The following is a 20,380-nucleotide window of genomic DNA, read 5'->3' on the forward strand; positions in this document are numbered from 1 at the left end:
AATGGTGGACAACTCCACTAAAACTTTTGTTAAATCTCAGTCGACTGAAATTTAGCAAAGCCCAATTAAGAGAATAATCTCAATAGAAAACCACATATTCCAAGTTCTTTTACCCCACCCCAAAAGAACTTTTGATGCGGTTGATCATGCGAACCATAACATTCGACGGAGCAATTCAATTTCACACATCTCACGAATTACATTAAACACTAAGTGACCTCTCCAACATTTGAATAATATGCAGCTTCAGTTAGTAACTAAGATCGTAATCGAATCATTCATTACGTCACGTTCATGGCGTCACGAACAAGCAGTGTGGGTGGAAAGGAGTGGATCGGCGATCAGCCTGTGGTGGTGGTGTTGGTGGCGGCGCACGGGGTGAAGTCGCATGGCAGCTTGGTCCGGCCGGCAGGTCCCCCGCCGCCGGTGTTGGCGCGGCGGAAGCGGGCGCCCTCGATGAGCACGCGCTGGGCGGAGCTGAGGAGCGCGCCGTTGAGGTGGTCGAGGACGCTGGCGGTGGTGGGGTAGAGGAAGGGCGACCCCGGCGCGTTGTAGTAGGCGTTGAGCAGCGCCGCCGTGGCCTCCCGGAGCAGCGTGCGGTAGGGGTCGCCGCGGCCGTCGAGCGCCTCCCGCAGCGTCATGTCCGGCCCGTACCGCTGCGCCGCCAGCGGGCCGAACGCCATGGCCACCGTCGTGTTGGGCGTCACCACCTTCCAGTGGCACCGGTGCTCCGGCAACGTCCACTGGTCGTACGCGCACGCGGAGCCGGAGCTTGAGCCGGAGCCCGAGCCATCGGCCGGCGTTTCGCTTGAGGAAGGCGCGGGCGGCGAGGGGATAGCCTCCGGCTCTGGCTGCTGCGGCACCGTCGGCGGGCGGCGCCAGACGGGAGGCAGGAGCCGCGGCCTGCGGCGCCAGAAGATCGGCACCGGGGAATACACCGGGCCCGGCGCCACCGTCAGGGGAGGCGATGGCGTAGCAGCCGCGGCCGCCGGGTCGTGCGGAGGAACGAGGCCGGCACGGGGGCAGAAGTCCATGGGCTGCTCCGGCTGCGAGAGCAGCGGCAGCACGGTGTAGAGGGCGAGGCCGAGCATGCGGAAGGCGAGCGTGAGCTCGCGCGGCTCGGCGGTGGCGGCGGCGGAGCAGTGGCCGGTGGCGTGGACGACGCGCGCCGTGCAGCGGTTCATGTCCGGCGACCCCTCCATGCGCACGGAGAAGCCGCCGAACCAGTTGGTGTTGCACTCCCGCACCGTGATCGGCGTGTCGCCGCCGCCGCACTGGATGGACACCCGCGCCCCTGCACCCATCCGACCGCCATGCACGCACGTACACGCATGCGCGTTGCATGTTGGGTTGGTTAGTAGGTGGGCGGCCATGGAGGCGTGCGTGCGTGAGTAGGAGCGAGGTGGGTTACGTACCGTAGAGCGGGTAGTCGAAGAGGCCGCGGGCGCCGTCCCTGCACTGGTCGCAGAACACCATGCCGGCGACCACCGTGCTGCTGGTCGCCGCGTCCGCCGCGGACGCGGCCAGCAGCAGCAGCAGCGCGGCCACCGCCGCCACGCTCCTCGCGGCGCTGTTGACAGGACCCGCCATGGCGTAGCGATGCGCGCTCTGACGGTGGATGGTGGAGGTTAGGGATGTGCAGCGCGCCGGCGGCGATGGATTTATAGCCGGCCAGCTGCCGCGTGCGCCGGCCCCCGCGTGGGTACTACGTGCAGCTTTGTGTGATGGGTGTGCAGCTAGCTAGAAGCAAATGGGCTTTGCGTGCCCACCGGTTAAAAACCTAGCTTTTAGCTACCAATTATAAATATCTACACTTGGATGAATGTACGTACGAAGCACATCGGAGCAAAAGGTTGTGAGCTGAGCGATCGGTCTTCACTCCGATGCCATTCCTAATTGTTTGTGCACGTTCTCCTGCTAGTTATTTTTAATATTCTTGTTCGCTCTTTTTGGAAAAAATAATATATATCTGAATTCTTAGCGAAAAGACTATTAGCACAAGACCAATCTTACATACATTTTAAATTTCAGTGTTTCAATCATATCTCAGTAAACTAAAACATGTGTTTAGTGTTTCATAAAATAACTGAAATATGTGATGCTCACTCCATTCCAGTAACATTTCGAGCATTCCAGTAACATTTCAGAAGTATGGTTTCATGAATTTCATTCGCAGGATAAACAATGTATTTACCACCACACACAATTTATGTAACATGGTTATGTTTTTATCACAATTTCATTCGCGGGATAGACAATATATTTACCACCACATACAATTAATGTAACCTGGCTAGATTCTTTCACAACTTTTATAAATCCTAATAGCACGTCAGTCCCAATTCACAAGTATAGTTTCACAAATAACATTTTCCGCCAGAACAAAGTGTAACATTTCACACAAATGGGATAACATTTGTTTTCACTTTTCAGTTACAATTCAGAAGTATCACACATAAATTTAAATTATTATTTCTAATATTTCACTCTTATTAATTAACACACATTTGACTTCGGACTTTATAAACTTCTCTACAAGTTTTATAAAAAGAAACATTGTTGAAATATTGATATTGGTGTGAAATGTTTCTAAAATTGATTCACAAATGACTGGAATAATTGTTTTCTCTGTTGTTTTATGAATATTATTTGTAAACTTTTTGAAACACTAAAATGTACAAAACAGTAAAAGTGAAATGAATATGAAACAATTGTCATAGGTGGCAATGCTACAATTGAAGTAACTAGAATATTTGAGAAAATTGTTAACATAAGTGAAATAAAACAACAAAAGTACCTTAAACCAAAAAGGCTAAAATCTGATTTGTCAACATATATTCAGGTTTGGTCTTATTTTTAAGGTCTTGGTTCAACACCAATCAGATTAATGGTTCAAAAGATGTGAATATAAAAAAATAACTGATAATGTTTTAGCACACATTTAGGGATGTCAAAGAATGAAAGTTGTACATCAGCATTCAAATAAGGGCATCTTTATCCAATCCCCTTAATTTTAGAGGTGTAAACGGCCGAGTAAACCTTAGTAGAGTATTTTTACTCCTTTATGTTTTGATTATTTCCAACCGATCCCCTAAATTTTGCAGGGTAAAACTTTGTTTTTGCTAACTTATTCCAATTCTAGTTATATTGTACACATACAAAAACCAAACATAATAATTAAGGTTCACACAATTCATGAATATTACAAATTAATTGTTTACAAACCAAATCATTCATATTCAAACACACCATATGGTTCAATAGCATGATAAAAACACACTACGAAGTGCTATGGCGATGCCACTGATGCTCAGCAAGATCATCTTGGAGCTGGGTATGAACTTCTCGGTTCTCGATCCTGCGATGCGCTTTGAAAATCTCTGGATCCTATTTGCATCATGCTTTGGCTCAAATTGATTACCATTGGTGATGTACCAAAATTTCTCAGACATGTTTTTCACCTCTTCAATGGTCATGTTATGCAAGATGATGCAGTAAGTCATGATTTGCAATGGAACTTTGGAGTTTCAATACACGATAGGGCCACGAGCGACTATAAAACTATTCTAAAGCACACTGAAAGCTCTCTCCACATCCTTCCTAGTCTACCCTTGACGTGTTGCAAGTGAGATTGTTTGTTACATTCCTACGAGGCTTTCCGGCAATGTTCCTTCCATGGAATGAGACATTCCCGTTGACTACGAGGCGCCTGGGATGACTTTGTCAATCTACATAGGTTTCGCAAGCTCACTATCTCAGGGGTACTCATAGGGTAGGGGTGTGTTCGTGCGTCCATACGGGGTATTGTATGTCCATGTATGTGAGCATCTGCAACTGTACAATATTTTTCGATAAAGGGTGGATTTTATTGACTCAAAATGAAGCATAAATAAGATACAAGCACTATGAGCACACACCCGGCCACTGCATAACTAGGAAGACAACAATATATTTATATCCGACATGGTCCACCGTTATGGTGTTCCCCATAGTATAATAACAGATAACAGATCCAACTTCATGACCCAGGAAGTAAAGGACTGGTGCGCTAACTTGGGCATTAAGCTCGACTATGCCTCCGTATATCACCCACAGTCCAAATGGACAAGTCAAATGAGCTAATGGATTAATCCTAAGTGGCATTAAGACCCGACTGGTTCGTTCCTTGAAAGAGGCTGATTGCCACTGGGTGGAGGAGCTCGACTCCATATTATGGGGCCTACGCACCACCCCTAATCGATCCACGGGATATACATTGTTCTTTATGGTGTATGGGGTGGAGGCGGTCCTCTCCAGCGACCTTATCCATGATGCACCTAGATGACCTAGACGCCTTGGAACAGGAGCGTGACATACTTCGGGCTCGCGCTACCTTTTACCAACAGCAGGCCCTGCGCTACCGGAGTAGGGAGGTTCGAGCGAAAGCATATAATATGGGCGAACTCGTCGTATGCCTTCTAGGGAAGCAGGAGAATAAGCTCTCACCCAAGTGGGAGGGTCCCTTCATAATCGATCAGGTGCTTATAGGAGGAGCGTACCATCTCCGCAACCCAACGGACAATCGCCTCGAACCAAACCCATGGAACGCAACTCAACTTCGGTGCTTCTACGGCTAGACCAGTGTCATCACCCTCCCTAGTCTTTCCTTCTTGCATTTATCTTCTTCTTTCTTATTCGGCCAAGTTTTCTCAGGTTGTGTTCGGTTAAGCTGGGTTACATTAAAGTTATTCGGCCAGGGGCTTCTTTTACGAAGCCGATAAATATATCTTCTGTGCACTCATTAAGATTTATCATGTTTTGCACCCTTTCAGTATCGTTTTAAAGCCACTATATGCATCAATTTGACTTAGGATTTTGCCAAGCTGGGTTGCCTTGCTCCTGTGCTTAACCCCTACATTCCCGATTGTTCGGCTAGTGAGTAAAGCTTGCACCTCTGGGATACGACTGGGTTACCCGAGTATGCACCTCAGACGGTTGTAGGCGAAGGCTAGCGTTCTTTAGAACATAATTGGTTGGCCACGATGGAAGTGAAAATAATTGGTAGTTATCACCAAATTCCGGGGTTATTTTCCCGAAGTAACCATTGCCCGTACCTTTCGCGTATTCGGTTTAAACACCAATGGTTAACATGACAACCCGAGGAAAGGAACCCATTGAGGAACTATTTTCTTCGGAAGACGTTTCTTACATTAAAAAGTAATATAACATAATTCCCCGAGCGTATTTTGTCTGTTTGCACTACATGAACGGATTGCCTAGTTCTTTGAACTGATTTTCCATTGAATTCGGATCACATAGTAGGAAAACAATCCCTGGCCGATTGTGAGGGAGGCCAAAGCCGATGGCCGGTCAAGACAACGTTTACAGCATAGTTCGGAGAAAGTTTGATGTAAAGTACATAGCTACATAGAATCAAACACCATGCTCTCGGTCCAATCCATCTATTATGGTATTCAGGGAACAATCTTCTTGGGAAATCCGAGCAGCATACGCCAGTTGGTCATACACAAAATGTAGTGACACTTCCTGCCCATCTGGCCCTATAGGCCCAATCCGAGGTAAACGCTCCGGATTAAGCTTGGTAAAGTGGGTCTTCACCATTGCCCAAGCCTCCCGGGCTCCCTTTCGACAGGCTGATGATATCTTCCACAACCCAAAGCGGCGTCGAGCTCCTTTAAAATGGTTAGCCAGCTCGACCATTCCTTTTGGAGCCGCCTCGTCTAGCCATAACACCTTGACCACGCTATACATGGCTTTGCGAGCTCGCTCATGTATGACGGATAGTTTCTTTAGTAGGTTCCCGCCAAATGAACCGATCTCCTCTTCGGGACGCCGATAAGGAGAACTAACAAGAGATGCGGCACTGTTAATTCATTTGCACGATGTGTTGCAACGGAAGTGAAACTGGCGTGTCCATTGAAACAACCATCAACATCGTGACGATAGCATCCAAAAGGTGCCACCCGGCTGTGACGAGGATACATACATCAACGTATAGAATAAATGCATATCTGTCGCACAATAAACATGAAATGATTCGTAACACGGGCGGTAAGGAACACCGATGATCATCCTAAATGGGCCGGCCGATGGAGAATACCTGTATATATGGAGTCTTTCTCCAAACTATTATTAAACGTTGCATGTGGACTGACTACTGCGGATAGCTCTCGCACAACGGTCCTGTGTTGACTAGGATTTTTCATGCCTTGTCTTGTACTCCAAGTTGATAATGTACTCATATATATATGCCCACAAGGCTCAAGCAATATAACAACGATTCCACCAATCATCTCTCTCCCTTCTAACAAATAGGCCCCCAAAGAGCATAAACTAATCAGTTTGTTCGATATATATATTCGTGGACGGACGAAAATTATATGTGAAAGGACTAGAAAAACAGAGAACCTAAGCGGGACGAAATCAAGAATATCATCTTACTTTTATAGTAGATACAGATATAGATCTTTATTACTGACAAAAGACAATGTTTATTTCCCTGATAACAAAAAATTATGAATTGTGTTACCAAATAGCAGTAGAACTGTCCTGGTTTGTTGGCCGATCATATGTTGTCGGCTGGCAATTCCTCGTGGTGAAGTTGTTGCTGCGTTTGTTGTTGGCATCGCAGAGCACATAGCAAGGCATGGTTCAATTGTCCTCGACCACTATCATCTTGCTGCAGTGACGGAGCGGTGTTGAAGGCGAGGCGAGGCGAGAGTAGGCTGGGACGGTAGCCACCGTAGACGTTCCACCGATGTTTGTAATAGTCGATTTCCTCCCAACAAGATTCCGGTGGCGCCATAGTTGCCGACAGGTGGATCTGATGGTCCCACTCCAAGACACTATCGGCGGTCAATTGTTGAACCTTCTTACTGGTGTCGTACTTGTAGAGATCGTCGCCCGACCAGTAGTGTTAGGCCTAAAACCTTTCAGATTAACATTATTTGATATTAATCTCGTGATTAGAACACCTACATGAGCGGAAGCGTGAGTACTTACAGGAGCGAAGTCCCCGTGCCTGCTAGATGGCGTGTAGCCCGTGGCTGCTTCCTTGATCCTCCGGCACCGATGAGATGGCCGAGGAAGAAGTACAGCAGCAATCGACTAGCGCCGCTGGCTTGACCATCATGGCATCCGTTGCAGACGCAACAGTTGGTCAGAGTAGACACGCCACCGGCACTGCCCTAGTGGTGGCCGACGGAGGTAGTCGGTCTTCGTCTCCTTGAGCACCTCTTTTGGATCGGTTGTTGAAGAGAGGACGTGGCCTACCCCTATGTAAGACCGTTAGTTTTCAACGGGAGGGGCCCTTTCCTTTTGGTATTAGGTGCCAGGAGGTGGGACCGAGACCAAGTCGTTGGTTTGATGCCCCCGATCAAGGCATGTACATGGGAGGTTTAGCTCCCCCTTATCTCTCAGTTTGTTACAATTGAAGATTAATTCCAACATTCTCCCCCTTAATCGTAAGGTTAACAAACATCATAAGCCCACACTCGATAGAAATAACACACCAAAATAAAGTGTTACAATGGCCAATGAGATGCCACTGAACCTCATTACCTATAGTACATCATTCTATCACGAAATGGAAAACATAATACTTTATGGGAGTTGGTTTATAAGATGGTCCTAATTTCCAGGATAAAAAAGCTTTCCTAACCCATGCCGGCAACATAATCATAAATATGGGTGGTGAGCCTTTGGTAAACGGATCTGTAATACATACAAATCATTTTTATATGCTTAACATCATTAGCTTGATCCTGGATTCTATCTTTCACAACATGAAATGTATTGTCAATGGCCTTGGCACACCATTTGACTTGCTGTTACTCGCATAGAAAATTGCGTGTTCATAATGCAGTAGGTGGTTTTTTTATAAATGTTGTCTACCACCTTAATTTCGGGAATAGAACTTCTTTGACATACAACCTGCCCAATAGCCTCTTAACAGGCCACATCGTAAATTGCATTATTTCTAATGCAATCAATGTCATTATGGAGCTTTTCCACGATGTAGCTCCATATGCGAGAGTGAGGATGTAACATAACGTGGAAACTTTAATATCCACACACCTCGTAGAAACAATGTCTAAATAACCGAGGATATCGAGGTTATCAGACTTCTTATCAGTGAGCATGTAAACTTCTATTGCCTCGCATATCTACAAGACTTTTCGTGGCTTCTCTAGTGGTCCATTTCTGGACTTGTATATTTGCCAATTATCCCGATCATAAATAGGCCAAGTTCATATTTGAATACTTACATTGCTTCTGACAGCTGAAGCATAAGGAACTAACATTACCTGATCAGTTCATAATGGTTCCTTGGACACTAAACTGTCTACCTTTATTGCCTTGGACTTTAGTAGCAGGTGCGATAGAGTACTACCATGTAATATTTTCTTCCGTACTCTATCAACGCATGTCATCATAAACTTATACTCCTTTTGGACCTATATCTTGGCGAAACTCCATACAAGCAAAGTATAAGGCATCACCAAGATCCTTCATATTACAAATAGAAGATAGAAATTACTTGGCTCGCCAAAATATTCTATCTCCACAAGGTAGTGACCTTACTCCCCCTCGTATTATAGTATGAGTGTCACAACGCTTGTATTATCTCATAATTGTATTTCTTTAGATAACATGACTTATGTCAACTTCACCCATGACAAAACCGTACAGTTGAGTCATACATACATTATCAACTAAGTCAACACAAGAGCATGTCATAGTAATAACACAAACGTCACAACAACTCACCGATGAAATTCTATGGAGTTACATACCTCATTAAAGCTCATAATATTCACCCTATATGGCAACAAGCCACTAAGATGAACATTCACACACATTATTGATCATAGGGAAATTGTTGAGTCTCAACAATAAGTGTTGCATTAGAGATAAATAAATTCCCCTCAATTTACCTGATGCATATGAACAAAGATCTAATGGAGTTATCCTTAAGATTAATGTTCATACGCTCCAGGTTCCCTGATGATCGCTTTACTTAGAAAATGGAAAATATATCCAAAATTTTTGATGACAATCATCTCAGCTCTAAACCACAACACCGTTGGGCCGAAGATGGAAAAGAACTTAATGAACTGTGACAAATGATTATAAACAACGTTAGTCAGAAATATAACCACAAGCCACATGATACTGACAAACTTGCCACTTGAGTGAAGTGTCACATGTGATTATAGACGACGTTGGTCCTATATAATCAACATGTTACATCATGATGGTCATTAGACTAGCAAGCTTGCCACTTTAGCATTCATGCGTGCTTTGTAATGCTCATAAGGGACTAAGTACACACTAACATGATAAAGGAGTCATTTTTCCTTCATTCTACTAAATAAGACTTGTTGCATCTTAATTAGAGAACCAACATTAGAATGTGCTTTTCATACATTCTCCAACCAAGACTTCTCGTTGGTTCCATCTTAATTAGAGAATTGAAATACATAGTTTACTTAATTGTACATGCTATGATCTAAGTAGGAGAAGTGAACGCGATATCTCATATTAAATGAGACTTCCATTCTCCCCCTCGAAATGTGGTCTAAAAACACAATTTTGATGAGGTCTCATTAATCACACTTCTATTAATTACATCTTCAATGGTAACATAGCATATAATCTTTACAAAAGATTCATTTAGTGAAAACATAACTCGTCTCACCATAGGTGGGACTAACATTACATAATTTGAGTTGACTTACTAACATATAAAATCACGTAATCTATTCGAGAGACGAAATTAAGGTTGTCCAATAACTAGGAGCGTGAACAAAACATCATCAATAAGCTGAATAATTAAGTCGTCTCCAAAAGCTAGTGGAATAAATCCAATAGTTTTGACTTTAATATCCTTTGCATTAGTGATGTGCATGATGGCACATGCGTCCTCTCCCAATGTCTGCCTTATCATCATAATTAACATCCTTCAACCTTAGTGGCAGAAAAACGTTCGGAGATTCCTTACATGAGACAATGATCTCCACTCTCCATGTGGGAAAGTTATTTACATAAGGTTCTTCTATGCCAAACAAAAGTTTGACATCATTATTATTGCTGGAAAGAGGAGACAACTTTATGATCATCATAACAAAAAAAACAAGCATGAACTAACCATGCAATGCCATGAAAAAGGTGCTTAATGTTTATTCTAATCCGTATCACCGTTAGGCAGATAACGAAAAAGATCCTTACTCATTCGTAAATGACACATGAAAAACATAATCAATGTTAGTCAGAATATCATCATATGCCATTAGAACATTTGCTCATTAATTTCTCTAATCAAAACTTCTCGTTGGTTCCATTTTGACAGAGATATGTAAAATCTCGTAATGACCAGCAAGAACTACGACTAAATTAATTGCCATCATTAACATAAAGCAACATCATAATATAATCATGTGTGCCATGAGGCACAGTAATGCCTTTTGACACTAAATCTCACAACGATAATACAAAATATTGAACTTAAGTGTCAAAATTATCATTAGAATTCTCAATGACATACAATGAAAATGACATTGGAATTAACATATAACTATAAATGCCACTCCCACCGAGTATATATTAAAGAGGACATTCAAAGAGAAAATGCATTAATATGATCGTCAGGATATCATAACATGTCCCAAAATTTTAAATTGGGACATGATTTTTTTATAAGGATTCACAAAATAACAATATTTGGCAAATGAGAGTTGTCAACCAAATGACAACATGTACTTTCAAAAGCAAATTTTGTTTAGGGGATTGATCATAACTTCATAAATATTATTTTGAGTCTTTATGCATATTTCAGTGGTGTATATCATAATAAAATGACACAAAAGCACCAACCAAAAACTTTATTTTTCCCAATAGACGTATTGCCCCAATATTATTATGACGCATAGTGCGACGCGGAAGACCGAACAATGCAACCATCACATTCTCCTTGAACTGGCCTCAGCCCATTAGAAATGATCACATCATAAAGAAATGCCATTAGGATGGCATCACCATAAACCTAAAACTCAAATAAAGTTTCCATATAAAATATTTGAAACATTAGGGAATGAAACATTATAGATTGTGATCAAGATAATTACCATTTTACAATGTTAACATTTAAACTTTAAAACGATACAATTAAAATATCACCGCTAAAAATGCCATCAATGGCATTTACATTATACCACATTAATATTTTCCAAGAAAAATTTCTTATCGGTCCATTTTACTCAAAAAATTCAAACATTATGTTTAGCATAATTTTAGGTAATCAAGACATATTGACGGTGCATAAACATTATCACCAATATTAACAACATGAATCAAATGCACCAAAAACAATTGCCTAAAATACATAATTTGGCCGTTAGGAAACCACAACAACCCATTAAAAACATTATCATTATTAACATTACGTCTTACACCTTTTTTTGGCATATTGTTTCTTAATAAAACAGTGCATAACTCGTTATCAGAAAACTTGAAACACCCCCCTTTTTTTAGTCTACTTGGAACAAATCAAATGCACTGAAAATAAACAAAAACGATTCAATACTTATTTTAGGCCTAAAACCAATGGCAAACCATAAAAAGAACGATCCTGCAGCTAAAAACGTTAAAATAAGAAAACATTTACTCGGCCAACACAACCTGGGCCTCAACCCACGGCTGAAAGTGGCTCGTTATTTGCCCAAGGCCCAGCAGCAGGTCACGGGCTGATTTCAGCCCTTTGATTCAACTGACGGTCAGGATCGACCGCAGGCTGAACAAAACTGTCGCTGGTGAAACCCTAAGCCTCATGTGCCCCCGGCGCCTCCCGATTCTCCCGGAGCGGCGATGCAGAGGCGCCCGCGTCGGCAGCCCAAGGCACGTAGGCCATGGCGGCGCGGTGGCTGCCCTCGCCGGAAGAGCGTGCAGTGGACCAAGTCTGGCGCGCTCCTCCGTCGAGAGTAGCTTCCAGCGACGCGCACATTGCCCGTTAAGCGGCGTCGTATGGGGAGGCATTTCGCCGGCGGCTACCGGCGCAAACATTGGCGGCGACGCGCGCATACATTAGCACAGCAGTGGCGGCTGCTTCCTTTCACCGCGATGTCCCAAGAGACGGCGGCGTTCCGGCCACGGAGTGCACGCACGGCGGCGGCCGTGCGAACCGCGAAGGCCGGCGTCATCTAGGTGAGCCCCAAATCAATTCCTTTTCTAAACTCGCTTTCAACATTTTGGGCTTGAAAATTTTGGGGATTTGAATTTGGGGCCAAACTTTGGGAAAAAATTGCCATTAGGATTATTCTTTTGACTTTCAATTCCCCTCCTAATTGCTGAACGTGACTTGATTACCACTTGAACTTTGAGGAGGTTGGTTGGCATACGACCGAAAGGCATTAGGAGGTGAGAAGACAAGATCACGGGGTGTGCATAACAACGTCAGATCTTAAAGATGAATAATTAAGACCAGAACAAGAGCAACTAGACCAGGAACTGAGTGATTAACAGTAAAACGGGGTCTAATTGGGGTTCCAAACGAGATTAACCTTGCTCTAGATACCAATGTTAGGCCTAAAACCTTTCGGATTAACATTATTTGATATTAATCTCGTGATTAGAACACTTACATGAGCGGAAGCGTGAGTACTTACAGGAGCGAAGTCCCCGTGCCTGCTAGATGGCGTGTAGCCCGTGGCTGCTTCCTTGATCCTCCGGCACCGATGAGATGGCCGGGGAAGAAGTACAGCAGCAATCGAGTAGCGCCGCTGGCTTGACCATCGTGGCATCCGTTGCAGACGCAACAGTTGGTCAGAGTAGACACGCCACCGGCACTGCCCTGGTGGTGGCCGGCGGAGGTAGTCGGTCTTCGTCTCCTTGAGCACCTCTTTTGGATCGGTTGTTGAAGAGAGGACGTGGCCTACCCCTATGTAAGATCGTTAGTTTTCAACGGGAGGGGCCCTTTCCTTTTGGTATTAGGTGCCAGGAGGCGGGACCGAGACCAAGTCGTTAGTTTGATGCCCCCGATCAGGGCATGTACGTGGGAGGTTTAGCTCCCCCTTATCTCTCAGTTTGTTACAACTGAAGATTAATTCCAACAAGTAGCACAACATCCCATTACTGTTGTCATGCCAGACACCCCTTAGCTCATCGAGGTCGCCGTTATCCACGTAGAAGGTGTAGTGCAGTTCCCACATGGCCAGGTGATCATCAAAGTCGGTGAGCAGATTGCTTTGCATCGGCACCGGCCGCATGAACCAGAAATAGAGCCGTTGGTCGCCGAGTCCGCGCACGGCGACGCAGAGCCGCCTGCGCATCTCGAAGGGGTACACTTCCTTAGGGTAGTGCTCAGGGGGGACGGGATATGTGCAGTATTCCTCGGTGGCGACGTCGATCGCTAGCATCATATTACGCTTGGGCGCCACCACATACAACTTGCCATCCATGAGCACCGGCGGCGACGAGTGGAGGCTGTCCCCCATGTGGTACGAGATGGCATGCGGGTGCTGGCGCCACGCATTGCCATCGCCCAACGTGAGCACGTGCATGTCACTCTCGAACGCCGTCGACCACTCATTAGGCTGCGAAAAGGAGAAGCAAAAGAGTTTGTAATGGTGGGAGGACGGGCTGAACCCCATGGCATACATGCGCCGGTATTGGGAGTGACATGGCGGTGCCCGGACCTTGAGGTTCTCACCGGCACCAGAGATAGGATTGCACACAAAGACAGGCCAACCGTCCTTCATGCGGGAGTGGGGTGCGAGGAGGAGGAAGCCGTTACAGGCGGCCAGGTCGGATACCTTGCACATGGGGTTCACCGAGGCAAGGTTGAGAACGACCATCTCGAGGCCGATTCCCCGCCTGCGAGTCTCCGAGACGGCCAACGCCTCTGTTGCAGCTCCGTCAGCGCCGGGCGTGTCATGGTTGGCGTGGGCATTGTTAGAATTAATCTTGATATTATTGTATCAACATTTAGTTTGTTTTTTGTTATGCATGTAACTTAGAGGGTCTAGGAGTAGCTAGTCGTCGAAACTTTGGTTGAGCGTGCGAAGAAGGCGAGATGCCGGGATGCCATGCAATGCGGCGAGTATGGTGAGATGCCGAGGCGGCGTGAAACCGTGGTGCTGCGTGAAGTGGCAAGGCAAGGCTGAAGTGTGATGGGCTAAAGTATGACCAAGTAAGCCAGGTGATCTGGCAAGTTCTCGGCTGCTGTGTTGATCAAGTGGCCGATGCATGCATAGGTGATTAGCTGCATGGTGAGTGAAGTCTGAAATAAACCTTGAATTTGTATGCCTCGTCCAAATTGAACCCTCGCATTCGAATCCCTGAAATCTGTACCCTGTACTCTTTAATCCTGGTCACTTCTAACCCTGTACCCGTTTGGCGCACCGGGAAAAGGTCATTCCCGACCAGAATCACATGATTCTCTCACTGACATGCATACCCCACTGTCATATTCATTTTCATCCTTTTTTTAGTTGTATTCATCTTCATCCTTAGTCCATACTAGAGTTTCGCTGACCTTAAAAAAAGGAAAAATCTTTTGAAATATTTTATGGATTTGCTCCTGTATATAGCTTTAGCCGGGACACACGTAGTAACCAGGGACGGAGCTGCTTGGTAAGCATTGGGGTCAATTGACCCCAATGAAATTAGGCAATCCTTCATTAGTTTAGTACTAATGACTATTCATTTATGGAAGATGACCCCACTGTCATAGACATGACCCCAGTAGACTTTTTTTCTAACTTCGTCCCTGGTAGTAACAAAGAAAACGTAAAAAAAATAATTCAGGCATGCTTTCTTCTTCCTCTGGTTTCCTCTGTCAGCCTTCCCTACCCAATACTGAATATCTGATCCATCAAATCCATGGTCAAAGACGGTGGATCTGTATGCTGCTTGGCAAAAATGAGATCTCCATACTCTCTTGTGATCATACATCCCGTTTTCCCCTTCGAGTAGGTCTTCTAATGTTCCAATTTCTAAGCTCAGATCTTGATGGGTAAGATAAAAGGAGAGACAAGAATCGTGGAGTCCACTTTGCCTTCAGCTTGCAGGGGATGGAACTCTCACCCGTCTACCCAGGGCGCCGGCACCGCAAAGAACAAATGGTCATCCCGGTGGGGATTGGCTTTTCCCCGTGCAACAGACTGGTCTAAACTGCTATAGGTTTGAGCTTGACCGGGATCAGAGAGCACAGGGTATGAATTTCAGAGATTCAAAGATGAGGGTTTAATTTCGACAGGTAGTATGAGTTTAGGGTTTATTTTAGACTTCACTCGCTGCATGGTAGTGGTAGGCCACGTTGAGACGTGGAATTGGTTTTAGATATGGCCGAGTCTTGTGGCTGCTGGAGTGATTCTAGCTAGGAGTAGAATAAGGCAGTTAGTACGTGCATGTAGATAGGACTAGTTGGTGCATGGAGGACGTGCTGTTAGTGGCCGATTATAATGACCGGTTAATTAGTGTCGGATGTGATGGCTGGCTGTTATATATATATATATATATATATATATATATATATATATATATATATATATTTCTTCCTTGGCTGTGTGCGTGTGTGTTTTCTGAGTTTCATCATGTGGGTGTGTGTTCTTGTGTGAGACAAAGAGAATTGAGCTGTGTGAGTCAGCAAGAGGTAGAAGAAGAAGCGGCGCTGCAAGGAGGCGGCGAGCGCTGCGAGAGGGCGGCGCCAACAGGCATGGAGGTCGACGAAAGATGGGTCACTGAGGAGGCCACACCATTGCCGGCAGACGCTGCGGCCGCATACGACGCCCCTCGTCGGCAGCCTCAGGAGGATTTCACGCAGAATCTCCTCCGCTATAGACTCCATTATTTGGTCGTATTGATTGGTTTCAAACATCACGTGCAAATTAATCTCCGGGTCGGACAGCAACCAATCGAACTGAGGACCAATCTGAATCGAGTTCTATATCACCACAGGTCTACGACGTGCGGACGAGGGACTCTTGCTGTCCGGATTTTACCGCCAAAATCCTTATTGGTCTGGGTTCGTGGAGACAGACGTGCAAGGTATAGTTTTTTCCTTAATATAAAGGGGACTTCTATGCGTCCACCGACTGATCTTTTTAAAAGATCGGCCGGCTCCCGAGCCGTGAGATCTGGCGCATTGGCGCCGTCCATCATTGCAACATAAGTCTAGTTGCGGAAAATTTATACAACAGAGGTCTTGTTGCATTTTTTTTGCAACAGTGGTTTTATTGCAGTTTTTTTTGCAACACAGGCTTCGTTGCAGAATTTCTTTTTTTTGTCTTCATCTTTTTGCAAATTTTTTTGTAACTGATGTTTTGTTGCAAATTTGTTTTGCAACATAGGCTTTGTTGTACGACTTTTTTCCGTCTTCATCTTTTTTGCAACATAGCTAATGTTACAAAAGAAACTTATGCAACATTGGTGACGGGATTGCGAAAGGACTTCTGTAACATCAATGATGTTGCACAAATTAAAGGTAGAACGTCGTGTAGAACGGGAGTTTGGGACGAACAGGGGAGGCGACTGCCCACAAAGGAGCCAGATCCAGATCCTGCAAACATACGAGTTGTTGCGGCAGGCAAACCGCAACAAGCATTCAGTTGCAAAACTGTAAGTGATAATGTTAGGTGGTCCCTCGCACGGACGATGCGGCGGAGGTCCGCGTGCGATGCACCGGCTGAAGCTGAGCGTTTCCCTAATATAAATGCTTGACTTACGAAATTGTTTCCCAAATAGTTTCTAATTAAGGACTTGTTAACAAGCGTACTAATGTCAAATAGTTTCCCACTGATTTTTGAATAACTTATATTTCTGGAGCAAAGACATTAATCATTACGAAATATGTATCTGGCACACGGAAGATTTTCTGCAAAACTACCTACCGCATCCAGCGCCGTACGATTTGCATCAAGCGATCAACGCTTTTTTTTTCCGCAAACGCCCGCGCGTGGGCTGCGCGCTGCTCCTTCCCCTTCCGCACAAGACGCGCGTGGACTTTTCTGCTGCTGCTCCATGTGCAGCTCCTCCCGTGCATGGGCTCCATGCGCTTGGCTTTTTTTTAGGGTGCTCCATGCGCTTGCTGCTATTTGTTGTTCCTGCCATTGTTCCATATGCGATCTGCTGCTGTTTACTAGCTAGGTTAGGCTAGCTAGGCTAGCTGTTGTCTGCTAATTAGGCTAGTTACTAGGTAGCAGCGAGTGCTGCTGCTATTTCATGCTAGTAGCCGATGCATTCTACTAGCTTCTATGCACTTTTCTTCCATTTTTTGTGGTAAATTAAAAGAAAAAAAGCTACAAAAAGAATGATGTTTTTGTCAGATACACATCTCTCTTGCAGTAAACTGTCTTTCGACGATGTTTTCTACTTTGATCCTGACAACTTCGATACCACCAAGGTATTAATTTTGACCCAGAAAAAAGGTTGTTTGATCTAGAGAAAAAAGTTTTTGAAACATACTTCGATAAATTTTGTGTAAACAACATGGTATTTTAAGCACCGCGGACCTGATGACTTACCTACAAACACACATATTAAGTTTCTCAAAAAGATACCCCGGTAACTTTATGTGAAAATAACAAGGTGATATACAAAACGCATATCCGATAATTTACATACAAACATTGCGGTAAGATTTACCGGGGGAGGGGGGCTGTTCAAACATACCCCCGATAATTCTGTTTAAATAACATGGTAATAAGCACCATACAAACATCATGGCAACTTTTGCACCGGAAACAAAAGTTATTGAAAATATATCATCGATATATTATGTGAAAATAGCACGGTAATATATGAACCATATACCCGATAACTTCTGTACAAACACCATGGTAACTTTAACTAAGGGGGCAATTTTTTGAAAAACATACCCTCTCGGTCATGGTAATATATGTATCACATACCAGATAATTTACCACGCGGTAACTTTTCACTAAGGGGAGAAAGTTGTTGAAGAACATACCCCGGTAACTTATGTGAAAATAACACGGTAATATGTGAACCGCATACCCGATAATTTATGTACAAACGCCGCGATAACTTTCACCAAAGAGGGGACAAAGTCATTGAAAAGTATACCCTCGATAACTTATGTGAAAATAGCACAGTAATATATGAATCACATACTCGATAACTTACGTACAAACACCGCGGTAACTTTGACAAGGCAGAAAAATATATTGAAAACTATACCACCGGTAACTTATGTGAAACGAATAATGTATGGGCACACCAAATGGTTTTTGCAAAATGACCAAACGCACTGGCTGTTGGCTGATTGACGATCGTACATACAACAATCCCCGTTGCTAATTTCGACGGCTCGCCCTCACGAATCCATAAATACGGCAAAAAACGAGCAAAACAGGAGTCAAACCCCGCACTCACGGGTTGTGGGCTAACTGAGACAACCATCTAGGCATGCACTATGTTGTGATTGGGTATTGTTTTATGTAGTTTTTGTAAGTAAGGACCGAGAGCCTGAGATGGTAATATACGCACCATGGTAACTTTGACTAAGGAATAAAAGTTGTTGAAATACCCCCAATAACTTCTGTGTCAATAGTATGGTAATATACGCATCACACACATGATAACTTAGGTACAAAACACGTGGTAACATTTGACCCTGGGGAAAAAATGTGGAAAATATTCATCGGTTATTCTTGTGTAGATGACATGATAATATATGCACCGGAGACCTGATAATTTACATGTGGTAACTTTTTAACATAGAAAAAAAATTGTTGGAAGCAAACCCTTGAACAACTACTGTGTAAATGTCATGATAATAATATGCACCAGCGGTGAAGTAGTATAATTCTTTAGAATGTGAACAGAAACTATGTGTTGGCTAGTTGGTTATTGGGCTTTGTGTAAGCCCGGCGGCATCAAACAAGGAGGGCTTGAGTACGAACCTAATCAGCATCCTTTTCCCTCAATTTTTTACCCTACTTTTGTTTCTGAAAAAAAGGTAAGAAAAAACTAACTGGGAAAAACATGGGGAAGTGGGAGGCTAATGGGACGAGAGAGAAAAAATTGGGAACGCGAAAAAAACGGGGGAAAAAAAATACTGGCCGAGAGAACGTGCGAGGGCAACGAGGACGAGAGAAAATTTTGAATCGAACGCACTCGGGCCTCCTTAGACGGATCGAGCGAGCTGGGCCTCGCTGGCAGGATCGGTTGGTATTTTTACAATCTGTCACACAGTTGACAAATATCACAGTCCTAATCATTATTTCTTTAAAAAGAGTTTTGCTTAATACGGCAATATTTTTTTATTAAAAAATCTAATATATATTTGAGTGAAAATATTTACAGCAATAAGAGAAATTCATTCCAACATATATCCACCATCATGGAACCCATTGTCACGTAAAAATTATTGTCCAAAAAATTCAAATAAAAATTGTTTTACTTTGCGTGTGCAAAGCATAAGCCTCAAGACTTCCAGGATGTAGTGAGTTGATTTAGTATTATTTGCCAATGTGTGACTTTTTCATGTATGAGGTATACACATCTTTGCATAATAAAGAGAACATTGGAGCTTGGGCGACCATGGGGCGATCACATCCAGCCGCCGCAGGAGCCCCGATCAACTTCTTTCCTCCTCGCTGCTGCATGAGGCTAGCATCGGGCAAGCCCGAGAGGCAGCCAGGAATTGCGGCGATGGGGCCCTGTGGTGGCAGATGGCCATGGATCCGGGGCAAGCCCAAGACGTAGCCAACGCTCAGGTCAGGGTGGCGGGTCCGCACCGGCTGGATCTACGGCAGTGGCGCGGGGCGGCGGTGACTAGGTTTGGCAAGCAGGCGGCGGCTTACGGTGAGATGTCCAGTGGCGACGGCTAGGGCGCCCGCTCTTGTCCTAGATGGGCTTCGGCGAGCTACGCATGCTATTGTCCTGTATCTTTCCTGCTCCGTCAACGGCATAATGTTTCTTGGCTCGACCCGCAACGCGAGGACGTTCGGGGCTCTGGCCCTAGGCGCAGTGGTGTCCACCTTCTTGGCTGGAGGTGGTCGGCCTGAATCTGGGTGGTTGGATCTTGAGATCCGTCATCTAGTCCTGGCTGCGAGTTAGGGAGACATAATTGCAGGTAAAACCGAGCCGGCGGCGGGCGGTAGCGGCGTTCTGTGTTGCTACTTTGATGAAGGCATCGTCGTGTAACTACTGTGGACCCACTCATGCTGCTCTAGGGAAACCCTTGGATTTGGTCTTCCAAATCGGACGATGGCGACACTGCACTGTCGTTTCTCTTCTGGGAGCATCGTTTGTGGAGCAACGCTGGATGACGGAGGCAGGAGGTGGAGCGGTAATACGTCTCCAAGTATCTATAAATTTTTATTTTTCCATGCTATTATATTATTCATCTTGGAAGTTT

At 44.7% G+C, this 20,380-nt stretch overlaps 2 protein-coding genes across 2 annotated transcripts; both read right to left on the bottom strand.

Moving 5' to 3' along the window:
• Nucleotides 1-221: 221 nt before the first annotated feature.
• On the bottom strand, nt 222-1,756 carry LOC125516008 (Pollen Ole e 1 allergen and extensin family protein). Its single transcript, XM_048681490.2, has 2 exons — nt 1,416-1,756; nt 222-1,294 (listed from the first exon to the last, which is right to left on the bottom strand). Exons 1-2 carry the CDS (start codon nt 1,588-1,590, stop codon nt 342-344), a joined length of 1,128 nt encoding a protein of 375 aa, XP_048537447.1. The 5' UTR covers nt 1,591-1,756; the 3' UTR covers nt 222-341.
• Nucleotides 1,757-9,711: 7,955 nt separating this feature from the next.
• LOC147963027 (uncharacterized) lies at nt 9,712-15,444 on the bottom strand. Its single transcript, XM_087527822.1, has 2 exons — nt 12,663-15,444; nt 9,712-10,092 (listed from the first exon to the last, which is right to left on the bottom strand). Exon 1 carries the CDS (start codon nt 13,848-13,850, stop codon nt 12,984-12,986), a length of 867 nt encoding a protein of 288 aa, XP_087383948.1. The 5' UTR covers nt 13,851-15,444; the 3' UTR covers nt 9,712-10,092; nt 12,663-12,983.
• Nucleotides 15,445-20,380: the final 4,936 nt, after the last annotated feature.

The sequence above is a fragment of the Triticum urartu genome, chromosome 6A, assembly GCF_056163025.1.
Source record: "Triticum urartu cultivar PI428250 chromosome 6A, HENAU_Tu73, whole genome shotgun sequence".
NCBI lineage: Eukaryota > Viridiplantae > Streptophyta > Magnoliopsida > Poales > Poaceae > Triticum > Triticum urartu.